This window comes from Poromitra crassiceps, assembly GCF_964638095.1.
Source record: "Poromitra crassiceps genome assembly, chromosome: 4".
Taxonomy (NCBI): domain Eukaryota; kingdom Metazoa; phylum Chordata; class Actinopteri; order Beryciformes; family Melamphaidae; genus Poromitra; species Poromitra crassiceps.
Genome location: NC_139626.1, coordinates 1,889,230 through 1,902,114, shown reverse-complemented (window position 1 = coordinate 1,902,114; position 12,885 = coordinate 1,889,230). Strand labels below are relative to the sequence as shown.

The 12,885-nt window shown below is 42.5% G+C and overlaps 1 protein-coding gene across 1 annotated transcript; it reads left to right on the top strand.

Annotated features, from left to right (window-relative positions):
* Positions 1 to 12,483, top strand: fkbp10b (FKBP prolyl isomerase 10b). Its single transcript, XM_083635640.1, has 10 exons — positions 1 to 335; positions 1,486 to 1,631; positions 3,224 to 3,416; positions 6,792 to 6,937; positions 7,062 to 7,251; positions 7,921 to 8,066; positions 8,554 to 8,743; positions 9,210 to 9,352; positions 10,258 to 10,421; positions 11,980 to 12,483. Exons 1-10 carry the CDS (start codon positions 118 to 120, stop codon positions 12,172 to 12,174), a joined length of 1,731 nt encoding a protein of 576 aa, XP_083491766.1. The 5' UTR covers positions 1 to 117; the 3' UTR covers positions 12,175 to 12,483.
* Positions 12,484 to 12,885: the final 402 nt, after the last annotated feature.

Genomic DNA, 12,885 nt, shown 5'->3' with positions numbered 1-12,885 from the left:
GACGAGCAGCCGTGGCCTTCTGCAGCAGAAAGTACCACATTACGAGTAGGCCTGAAACTTTTCATTAAGCTGCGTTTTTGGGCTCCTTTTTAGCAGACTTTCGTCATTTTTGTAAACATGTTTGCGTGCTGCTGTACTATTTTAATTTCGCTGCTCACTACGTGGTCTTCTTCCTCCGTGGAGTGCAATCCAAGTACTGGGAGAGAGGACCTGAAAGATGTAGTCGTGGACAGATATTTCATTCCCAAACTCTGTGCCAGAGAGGTGAAGCACGGAGACCATGTCCGCTATCACTATAACGTCACGTTTCTCGACGGGAAAACATTCGACTCCAGGTGGGTGGCTGCATGTCATTTAACTGTTGATTTGCATTGATTTTAATGTGTATCTTTAGTTGTGTCTTATAATCAAATCAGAAAGTGATGTGTTGTTAAGGCCACTATTAGACCTGTTGATATAACATGGATGCAAAACACTTGTGGCAACAATATTTTTTAAGATTCAAGATTCATTTTAGCCATAGTGAGTACACGTTACAAACGAGGAATTTGTCTTTTGTCCACTATATGCAGCGCAGCAATCACAGCAATAAGCAAACACAAAAGCTATATGAAGCAGACAGACAATCTTAAAATGATAAAGTGCAAAGTAAAATACCTTTTTTAAAGTGATATATAGGCCTAGCGGAGTCCATGTAAAAGTATGTAAAATATCCCGGGGGGGGGCTGGGGTTCATGAAATGTATCATAAAAGTCCATATCAAGTAAAGTCCCTAAGTGTCTGGGATAATGACCATGATTACGGGAATTTCAGTCTTCTGCCAGGATATCTAATTAACATATAGATAAAGGTTAGATAGCCTATAGCCTGATTTGTGTTCTGCATCAAATTCCTTAGGCAGTCAGCTAATAATAATAGCCTACATCAGAGCTCTCATGCAGCAAGGTCAAGTCATTTCTGTCAGAGCTTTTCAGTCTTCACTTGGGAAATTCTTCCAAATCCAAGCTTCCACTGATGCTCCAAGCCAACACGTCCTCCAAACTGCTGTGGCCATAGGTGTCATTTACAACTCGTCCCCACCACTTCTCAGCAAAAAGTGGCGCCCTCGTCTACTCAGAGGTCAAATATGGTCTGAGAAATCTACAGAGAAGTCTGGAAATTTGAGTCTAGAAAACTATGGAATTTTGAAATGGAAAATGTGTCGGAACCCTGACGTGAGCCTCATCGCTAATGTTAGCTTTGAGTTAAGTTTTGACAGTTTGCCAACAGACTTATCTGCACAATTCTCGAGGGGGGGTCTGGTGGCTGCAGACCACCTCCACTATCAGGCCAGCTCCACACGCTGGTCTCTTCTTCGTCAATTAAACGTTAGCCTCAATCTGAACATTGTCCTTTCTCTGACTTTGTGAATCTTTTGCTTCCCATGTCCCCTACATGTCCCCATGTCCCCTACATGTCCCTTACATGTCCCCTACATGTCCCCAGCCATCAGAAAGGAGTCCCTAAGGTCGGCCTGATAGGTGAGGGCCGGATCCTCGCTGGCGTGGACAAAGGTCTGCAGGGCATGTGTGTCAATGAGCGCAGGACCGTCACTGTCCCCTCACATCTGGCCTATGGAAGCGCCGGTGCAGGTAGGATCGTTTATTTGTCAATAAAGTATACAGAGGGATACGTACAGGGGTCACACAAACGGTAGTTTCTCCCCAGACTCAAATATGACGTTGAATAGCTGCGCTCCACATACTCCATACATCAGTCTGTGCCACTTTGCACAATGACTGACAGGTCGTGGTAGCAATGAGAGAGTGGTTCATTTTCAAAAGACAAGAGTCAGGTTGGGCGGGCGGGCCGGCCTGATTGCCAAAGTCGTTACTGATTGGTGGGTTCAGCTACGGTACAGGAGAAGAAGAAGATGGGGTTGGACTGACAGGTGATTTAGTTTGCAGATTAACACCATTGGACCCACTATTTTATGTCTTCTGTCCAGGTGCAGTTTCACTGATTTCAGCAGATTTCAAAGAACCATGCATTGGCCGTCTCCAGTCAGTGCAATTGTAGGCCTACTACACAGCCATTTTCCCACTGAGCAAGAGTAGAGTTTTCAGTGACTGTCAATTGGAATTGACCATATGACTGGTTGATCAATTCTATAGATATCGTCATATAAGACTAGATATAATCTGGTATTTTGATTATGGTAATATTGTGAAATAATCTGCATGTTACTTCTTCCTGGTCTTGAAGGCTAAGTAAACGTATTAGCATTAGCCTATTGTGGCTGAGTAAGATGAACAATGATTGGCTTTACTTGCCCATTATACCAACATCACTTACTGGTGATTATGATCATTACTAACTTTTCAAAATGGTCTTGTGTGTAAACGAAAGAATGAATGCTCATACACAAAATATCGTCACATTATCAATATCGATATATGTCAAATTGTGATATCTGATTGTGTCAATACCGCTGAGCCCTAGTTAACCAGTGTGGACAAATAGTTTGTTCAATCATAGGACCAGCTGTATTGTTGTTTTCACCTCTTTTCTAAAGCTTGTTGCCACAGTTGTAGCTTTTGCTTGTTTTTATTTTTATTTTATCATTTCATTTTAGCCTTTATCACTGACCTAAAAATATGGTCAGAGCTATCCCATTGATTTTGGTCTCCCGTTTGGAGTTGATTCGTTGGCCATCGCCATCTTGATTTGTTCGTCAGGAAAGTGGGAGGCTCTGCCTGCTGTTGGTCCGTGATCGGCAAGCTGTGCGATCACTGAACAGGCGATCTGTCAATCACCCCCTTTTCTATCATCTATTTTACTCCAAACGGGCGAGTTATATAAAAAATGACCCCCCTACAGATATGAAAAGGTGAAATTAGCTATATAGACCAAAACCATGTTTTGCCCCCGACTGGAAAGATGTTTAATCCTGTTACAAAGTCGGGCATTTTAACATGGGGGGGAATGCCTACTGCACCCGACCCCCAAAGGGCCATTCGAGGAACTACAGCTTTTCACTTCACTGCCACGTCATCAGAGGAAAGCTAGGGGGGGTGGCCTTTATGCCAGGTTTGTCCTAAGGGGCTTCTGTAGCCCAGTCGTTTTGCTGTGTGTCAATGGTGTTTACAAATGTGTCTCCCTCTAGTGGTCAGACAAAATCGGCTAGTGTACCTTTCTGAGTATTTTTCTGAGAGTCCAGCTAACCCCCTCTATCTCCTCCCAGGTGACGGCATTGTCCCTCCAGACACCACCCTGGTGTTTGACCTCCATCTGCTGGATCTGTGGAACCAGGCCGACCTGGTCGTCACCAAAACGGTCACCACTCCCAAAGACTGCAGGCGCTCTGTGATGCGCACCGACTTTGTGCGCTACCATTACAATGGCACGCTCCTGGATGGCAGCACCTTCGACACCAGGTGAACTCGGAAAGCCAGAACTCGGAAAACTGTGGAGTTTGGTTGTTGGGGTGAAGGGAGAAAGGTTTTCATTCCAAAATGACATGTTTACAAAGGAATGGATATGGGAGCGCTGTGTGGGTCCTCAATCAGGACAAACAGGAAACAGGTGCATAAATAAGTTTAAGTTTGTCTCCTTTTTTTAAATAACATGTGTCGAGTGTTATTGGCAAACAAAAAAAATGTCCAAGGCACACTGTTCTGTCGAAAAAGTTCAAAAGCCTTTAATGGTCCATATAGACAAAGTGAAAAGCCTTTAATGGTCCATATAGACAAAGTGAAAAGCCTTTAATGGTCCATATAGACAAAGTGAAAAGCCTTTAATGGTCCATATAGACAAAGTTCAAAAGCCTTTAATGGTCCATATAGACAAAGTGAAAAGCCTTTAATGGTCCATATAGACAAAGTTCAAAAGCCTTTAATGGTCCATATAGACAAAGTGAAAAACCTTTAATGGTCCATATAGACAAAGTGAAAAGCCTTTAATGGTCCATATAGACAAAGTTCAAAAGCCTTTAATGGTCCATATAGACAAAGTGAAAAGCCTTTAATGGTCCATATAGACAAAGTGAAAAACCTTTAATGGTCCATATAGACAAAGTGAAAAACCTTTAATGGTCCATATAGACAAAGTTCAAAAGCCTTTAATGGTCCATATAGACAAAGTGAAAAGCCTTTAATGGTCCATATAGACAAAGTGAAAAACCTTTAATGGTCCATATAGACAAAGTGAAAAGCCTTTAATGGTCCATATAGACAAAGTTCAAAAGCCTTTAATGGTCCATATAGACAAAGTGAAAAGCCTTTAATGGTCCATATAGACAAAGTGAAAAACCTTTAATGGTCCATATAGACAAAGTGAAAAACCTTTAATGGTCCATATAGACAAAGTGAAAAACCTTTAATGGTCCATATAGACAAAGTGAAAAACCTTTAATGGTCCATATAGACAAAGTGAAAAACCTTTAATGGTCCATATAGACAAAGTGAAAAACCTTTAATGGTCCATATAGACAAAGTGAAAAACCTTTAATGGTCCATATAGACAAAGTGAAAAACCTTTAATGATCCATATAGACAAAGTGAAAAACCTTTAATGGTCCATATAGACAAAGTGAAAAGCCTTTAATGGTCCATATAGACAAAGTGAAAAACCTTTAATGGTCCATATAGACAAAGTGAAAAACCTTTAATGGTCCATATAGACAAAGTTCAAAAGCCTTTAATGGTCCATATAGACAAAGTGAAAAGCCTTTAATGGTCCATATAGACAAAGTGAAAAACCTTTAATGGTCCATATAGACAAAGTGAAAAGCCTTTAATGGTCCATATAGACAAAGTTCAAAAGCCTTTAATGGTCCATATAGACAAAGTGAAAAGCCTTTAATGGTCCATATAGACAAAGTGAAAAACCTTTAATGGTCCATATAGACAAAGTGAAAAACCTTTAATGGTCCATATAGACAAAGTGAAAAACCTTTAATGGTCCATATAGACAAAGTGAAAAACCTTTAATGGTCCATATAGACAAAGTGAAAAACCTTTAATGGTCCATATAGACAAAGTGAAAAACCTTTAATGGTCCATATAGACAAAGTGAAAAACCTTTAATGGTCCATATAGACAAAGTGAAAAACCTTTAATGGTCCATATAGACAAAGTGAAAAACCTTTAATGGTCCATATAGACAAAGTGAAAAACCTTTAATGGTCCATATAGACAAAGTGAAAAACCTTTAATGGTCCATATAGACAAAGTGAAAAACCTTTAATGGTCCATATAGACAAAGTGAAAAACCTTTAATGGTCCATATAGACAAAGTGAAAAACCTTTAATGGTCCATATAGACAAAGTGAAAAACCTTTAATGGTCCATATAGACAAAGTGAAAAACCTTTAATGGTCCATATAGACAAAGTGAAAAGCCTTTAATGGTCCATATAGACAAAGTGAAAAACCTTTAATGGTCCATATAGACAAAGTGAAAAACCAAGCCGACCAAAATGTGTTTCAGCTCACCAGAGCCTTCGGCCCCTTGTTTGCATAATAACACGTGGGACACGACACGTGTTATTTACAAATGAGACAATCTTAAAATGATTTATGTGATGTTTACAGTTTGAAAGAGATTATGCTATCAAAATGTTTAGAAATTAATATTGCTGGCATTTGAATAAAACATCATTATGAAAACTAAGTATCAATTCCTCTCAAAATATACATACAGTATATAAGATTTCAGAATGGGTGCCAATTTTGGAAGCTTGGAACTACAATTATTAACCAGATTCTAAAATGACTGAAGTCAAATAATTGTGGTCATGCACCAACCAACCAAGCATGTGGTAGTAGTAGATGTTGAGTAGTAGGTAGTAGTAGATGTTGAGTAGATACTGAGCATATGGTTGGAGTAGATGTTGAGTAGTAGGTAGTAGTAGATGTTGAGTAGATACTGAGCATGTGGTTGGAGTAGATGTTGAGTAGTAGGTAGTAGTAGATGTTGAGTAGATACTGAGCATATGGTTGGAGTAGATGTTGAGTAGATACTGAGCATGTGGTTGGAGTAGATGTTGAGTAGTAGGTAGTAGTAGATGTTGAGTAGATACTGAGCATATGGTTGGAGTAGATGTTGAGTAGTAGGTAGTAGTAGATGTTGAGTAGATACTGAGCATATGGTTGGAATAAAGTGAGGGTGTCCTTCGCATATGTCGAGAACCTTTCATCTTCATCATCATCTACACTTGACGGGTGTATTGCTGGGGACCGGATTGGGTGCAACAGGCCTTTTTCACAGCAGCCATTTTGTGTATAAAAGCCAGGAAGTAAGACAGGTGCACCAAAACATTAATGAGGCTTTCCAACTTCCAGTCCATTTAGGTGTTCCAGTGCTGGGGCCCTAATTAATGATTTGGTTGCACCTGTGTTCACCCTGCCTTTTAGACACAAAATGGCGGCTGTGAAAAAAGCCCATTTGAACCAGTTGAATAAACAAGCCAACAGCGTTCTCTGCAGCAGCGGGGCGATGCGACCAGCGCTCTGTGCAGCATTGAGGCGAACGGGCACTGCACTAGTAACTGTAAATGTACTGATAACAAATATGACCATTAGTTGCACATTGAGCTAATCAGAAATAGATCTATTTGAAGCTTGTTTAAAGCCAACTCCGATTCTTTATTCTTGACCACTGAAATGACCTCCATCAGAATGACAGCTCTTCTGTCTGTCTGTCTCTCTGTCTGTGTCTGTGTGTGTCTGTAGTCTCATCCAGGTTTGTTTGTTGCAGCTACATCATGTGTCTGTGTGTGTCTGTAGTCTCATCTAGGTTTGTTTGTTGCAGCTACATCAGGGAGCAGACCCACGACACTTTAGTGGGCGAGGGCTGGCTGATCAAGGGCATGGATGAGGGCCTGCTGGGCATGTGTGTGGGAGAGATCAGGAATATTCTCATCCCACCCTTCAAAGGCTATGGAGAAAAAGGACTGGGTAAGTTGAAACGACGGAAGAAGAAAAGAGAAATGGCCGGTTTTAACCAAAAGGAAGTCGAGGTTTTTGTGGGTTTTAGCATTATTGATAGTCACATAAATGAGGTCAATTATCACCCTGTCAGGCACGGATATTCCCTCCCAGGCGACGCTGGTGTTTGACGTCCTGATGGTGGACATTCATAACAAGAAGGACAACGTCACGGTGGAGGACCAGGTGGTGCCCAAGTCCTGCATGCGCAAGACTGTGGTCGGGGACTACATCCGCTACCACTACAACGGCACCTTCCTGAACGGAGTCACCTTTGACACCAGGTCAGCTCTGCTCACACGTTCACAGCGGAGGTTGACGGTCACCGGCATGTGAAGCCGTTATATTGCTGACATTTGGGTGTTTTAAATCAACAAATCCCGGAAGAACTACAAACCAAACGTCCTAATTTGAAACCATTCTTCATGCGTCAATCCATCATTGCAGTGTGGCACTAAAATACTGCCACTACCAGTGTCGGGGGTAACTAGTTACATTGTAACGCGTTCGAGTACTCAAATTACTTTTTCGAAGTAACGCAACGCGTTAGTTTTTAAATGCAAGTATTCAGTTACTAGTTACATTTTCAATTAAGCAGTGCGTTACTTTTTAAATGATGTTCATTGAAGACACTTTGTCACTCTGAATTTGACTTAGCTTTTGATAAATACAATTACAGTATGTGACAGCTAATTAAACAATGAATTAACATAAATCCGTATTTTGCGTTGCCATAGGTTATGAGCTGATTTGTCAGAGTAAAATCACTCTCAAAAAAATCTATGTGAATATCTCTCAAATTAACTGTCTATGGTCAGTAAAGTCTGGGTAGATTTAAAGTCAGCCATTTTAATGGTACAACTTTAATTGGACTGCTTCTTCCTTGAAGTGTGCTTCTAATCAAACATCTAAGTTCTGACATGAAAGCCTGCCTTGTCGTTTACTGCCACCAGCTACCAGAGGAACAGCACATACAACACCTACATCGGGATGGGCTATGTGATAGCTGGTATGGACCAGGCTCTGCTGGGGGTCTGTATTGGGGAGAGGAGGAGGGCCATCATCCCTCCACACCTGGGCTATGGAGAGCAAGGAGCAGGCAAGTTTACTGTCAGGAAAGCCTTCTTTTCCTCTGTGGCAGCAGGTCAAACTGACTCTGGACAATTCTTAGTCATCTGATGGCATCTGAGGCCAGGGGTTAATGGTTTTCATTGGATATCATCAGACTTCCGTTGATTCAGTTGTCAAATCTGCACTGACCGCAAAGATATATAAACAAAAATATAAAAACAAAAATATAAAAACACAAAACAAAAAAGGTAATGTTTCATTTCATTATGACTAGTTTTTAAATACACACAAATCTACTCGCAAATAACTGATCATAATGAGTTTGTATAACAAGGTATACAAACACTGTAGTGCCTGAAGATAAGATAAGCACATTGTCACAGTGAACTGGAAATGAAGGTGGAGGAAGTGGAGCTGAATATTAACTGATGTGAATGTCCCGACACTATGAATTAGCATCAGTGATTCCCCGTTATTGAAGAATTGTTCCCTGATTTTGTTCCCTGGCTTTACAGGTAAAGTTATCCCCGGGTCAGCCGTTCTGGTCTTTGACATCCACGTCATCGACTTCCACAACCCCAATGACACGGTGGAGATCCAGATCACCTACAGACCCGAGGTGTGTAATGAAACCACTTCAGTCAACGACCTGATCCACTACCACTACAACTGCTCCCTGATGGACGGAACCTTGCTCTTCTCCTCGTGAGTCCCCACCCACTGCTTCACTGACAAACATGAACATACAGCGTATTACATAGAGGGATGGGAAGGACCATACTTATGTCACCATACACTTGATAGAGCTAAAGATACAACACACTGTGTACCACCCAGGTAGTGTAATAATATGTACATCACTTTATACTGATAAGTTAGTGGACAAATTTAGTCAAAACTACTGAGTGTTGAGTGTTACTGAACGCATCGATATGGGAAATATTGATACAGTATCGATTAGGGGTGGGAATCACCAGATGCAGAGGCCTGGCATGGCATGGCCTGCAAAAAAAAAAAAAATTGCGATACTTGGCGTCCAAGTATCGATACAGTATCGGGAAATAAAATATCGCGATATATTGCTGTATGGATTATATTGCCCAGCCCTAACGTATTGTCACATTTTTCTGTTGCGATCTACTGAATTTCAATATATTGTCCTTGTTGTCAGAGGCGACTATGAGAACGTTCAAGATGCAGTGCTGGGGGCAGACAAAGTGATCGACGGACTGGACGAGGGCCTGAGGGGCATGTGTGTGGGAGAGAGGAGGGTGGTCACTGTGCCTCCTCACCTGGGCCATGGAGAGAAAGGAGGTGAGTGTGGGAGAGAGGAGGGTGGTCAGAGTGCCTCCTCACCTGGGCCACGGAGAGAGGAGGTGAGTGTGGGAGAGAGGAGGTTGATCACCGTGCCTCCTCACCTGGGCCACAGAGAGAGAGAGGTGAGTGTGGGAGAGAGGAGGGTGGTCACAGTGCCTCCTCACCTGGGCCACGGAGAGAGAGAGAGGTGAGTGTGGGAGAGAGGAGGGTGGTCACAGTGCCTCCTTACCTGGGCCACGGAGAGAGAGAGGAGGTGAGTGTGGGAGAGAGGAGGGTGGTCACAGTGCCTCCTTACCTGGGCCACGGAGAGAGAGAGGAGGTGAGTGTGGGAGAGAGGAGGGTGGTCACTGCCTCCTCACCTGGGCCACGGAGAGAGAGAGGAGGTGAGTGTGGGAGAGAGAGAGAGGAGGGTGGTCACCGTGCCTCCTCACCTGGGCCACGGAGAGAGAGGAGGTGAGGGACTCCTGCTGAGCCTCGTCTTGACACACCAGAACACTGTAGTCCATGATCATCAGGAGTACGAAAGCTTGTGTTTTTAAGAGGCACGTCTGATTGCACTGAGAGCTCTTTGGGTAAATATAAAACTACCAAAGCACCAGGGCTGTTTTATGATTTAATGTACACAGAAGATAGGCTAAGAGAGCGGGGTGGGAGATCATCAATTCTGGTGCAAGTAAATGCAGCCAAAAACCTATTCTCTGATTAATCATATTTAGGTCCTTTTAGGTCCTTTCTAGCATCTCAAACACATTTTTGAGGCTAGTGTTTTTTCTTTCTTCCTATGGACTAAAAGGCTCATGATGAACTCTTGACAGCTTCTTAAAATCCTGCACTACACAGATAGTGATAGTAAACCCAAAGGTTTTCTGCATAACGTGTCTCTCTGTCTTTCTGTCTGTCAGCCACCGGCGTGCCAGGCAGTGCTGTGTTGGTGTTTGACCTTGAGCTGGTGAGCGCTGAGAGGGGAGTGCCGCCTGGCTACCTGTTTGTGTGGCTGGAGGAAAGCCCTGCTGACCTGTTTGAAGCCCTGGACGTCAACAAGAACCAAGAGGTGCCCCAGGAGGAGGCAAGTTACTCTTGGCAATATTACCACTTTCATCATTTTAGACGGTAGAAGATGGAGCCTCAATGTATATATACAGCATGTCTCTGTGCCCTCCTGCCCACTCAAATAGAGTTGCTTCACTATGATGCTCTATAATATATATATAAATATATATATAAATATATGATGCTCTTGCTGCCAGTCATTACATATTTTATCATGGTGCTAATCTGTTGAGCTTTGCCAAGTCATTTTATTGTCTGTCTGGAAGCTGTATACCCAGGTTTGATTACCCAGTGGGGCTTTATTTTAAAATAATAAAAGTACTTCAATTGGTGAAGCCTATAATTTAAATATTAGTTGGCCTATGTATAGACGGTTTTAACTTAACAACAAAAACATTCTAATTGAACCCCCGCTCACTTCCTGTTGCAGTGTTTGCTATGGACATAAAAGAAAAAAAAACATTCAAGTGCAGGACTGACCATTCCGTGAAAACCGTCTATACAGCTGAGCGGCGAAAACAAAAGTAACGATGTCGATGAATATTTATGTAGTTTGCCGAACGCTGAGAAAAAGGAAGTGCTGTGGGGTTGTGCTCTGGTGAAAACCGTCTATAAGATTCAGACTTTCAATAGTGTCAGAAGCCCCAAATGGAAGATCTGAAGCCAGATTACAAGCATTGTGAGTGGTGCAGTCTGTCAGTTAATCATGACAAATTTATTAAAACATGAATTAAGTTATATTTCTCTGAAGACACAACGAGAGTGTGTGCCAGCTGTTGACACCTGAAGTTCTATAGACGGTTTTCATGGGGTGGTCACTCCTCCACTTTAATGCTTCTGTTCTGTCCATAGCAAACACTGCAACAGGAAGTGAGCTGGGGTTCAGTTTAGAATGTTTTTGTTGTCAAGTTAAAACAGTCTATTGTTACTTTTTACAGCAGACAAATGTTGGAACTTGTACTTTATGGCCACACATGGGTCAAACCAGAGACATATAGATAGAGACACACCAACTTCCAGTCACTTCCTGTATCTGTGCCACAGAGATTTTGCCACTGCCACGCCCACTTACGAGACTGGTCAGCCAATGAACTTTCATACCATCGACAGACAGCCAATCACAAGCTGATGACCACGCCCATTTAAATGGTAAATGGTAAATGGCCTGCATTTATATAGCGCTTTTATCCAAAGCGCTTTACAATCAGTAGATAGTCTACATTCACCCATTCATACACCGATGGCGGCAGGCTGCCACGCAGGGTGCCTACACACCATCGGGAGCAAGGAGGGTTAAGTGTCTTGCCCAAGGACACAACGACAGCAGCTGGGAGGGAGCGGGGATTGAACCCCCAGCCCTTGCGTCATTGGCCGACCCGCTCTACCTCCTGAGCTAAAGCCGCCCCATTTAGGAGACCGGAAGAGTACCATTTCTTATTATTCTCTGAGCCTGGAGTGGGGTGTCTATGTATTAAAGGTCTCTTGTCAAATCCATTTCATAATGGACTGTAGTGGATTGATTTGCATGTTTTTGTTGAATTTGAACAGCTTTGTTGTTTCTTGACCCTTTCTAGTTTGGCGAATTCATCATGCTGCAGGTGTCAGAGGGCAAAGGTCGTATGAAGCCCGGGATGGACCCCGAGGACGTTATCGCCGACATGTTCAGGAACCAGGACCGAAATAAAGACGGAATGATCACAGCTGACGAACTCAAACTGAAGGTAGAGGAGGACAAGGAAAGGGAAGCGGCAAAGCACGAGGAGTTGTGATGAGAAGGACAAACAAACATCCACATTCTCTCTCAGGGAAAACCCCCAAAACCCAAACGCCTTAAAACATTCAGAGAGACTTTCCATACACAGTATCATGTTTTAATATTTTCCATATTACATTTGATAGGTTTTTCAAATGACAAGAAAATAGTGCAAACAATCTTTTTCTATACCGTAGTTGTGTGTTGTGTGACTGGTTGTGTTTGATATAGTGGTGTTTCAAAGTGAATGCATTTGCTAAAATTGACCTGCCAAATAAGCACCTTTATGTGTCCCTGATGTTCACTGATTAAAATGTTTTTAAGAAAAACTTTTATTGTTTCAGTTTTTCTAGTTTGAGAAGTAACTGTACTAGCTTATGTGAACTGGGATTCCTTCTCTCTCCATCCAAAAAGCACCGGTGTTATTGTTCTTCAGATATTGCAGTTTCATATTTAACTCCCCAATTGTACTTGGCCAATTTCCCCCCCTGCTGCACCGGTCGCTGCTCCACCCCCTCTGCCGATCTGGGGATAACAGTAGACTAGCACCATGCTTCCTCCGACATGTGCAGTTGCCAGCCGCTTCTTTTCACCTGACAGCAGGGAGCTTCACTGGCAGGACGTAGCACGTGGAGGATCACACTATTCCCACCAGTTCCCTTCCGCCCCGAACCGACCCCTATTTTCATATTTAACTCCTCTATATATATATATATATATGCTTTTT

Excerpts from the sequence above, each read along its gene's own strand:
- fkbp10b (XM_083635640.1), top strand. The coding sequence starts at position 118 with ATGTTTGCGTGCTGCTGTACTATTTTAATTTCGCTGCTCACTACGTGG. Across the intron at positions 6,938-7,061 it reads CTATGGAGAAAAAGGACTGG|GCACGGATATTCCCTCCCAG; the intron begins GTAAGTTGAAAC and ends TCACCCTGTCAG. Across the intron at positions 7,252-7,920 it reads GGAGTCACCTTTGACACCAG|CTACCAGAGGAACAGCACAT; the intron begins GTCAGCTCTGCT and ends TACTGCCACCAG.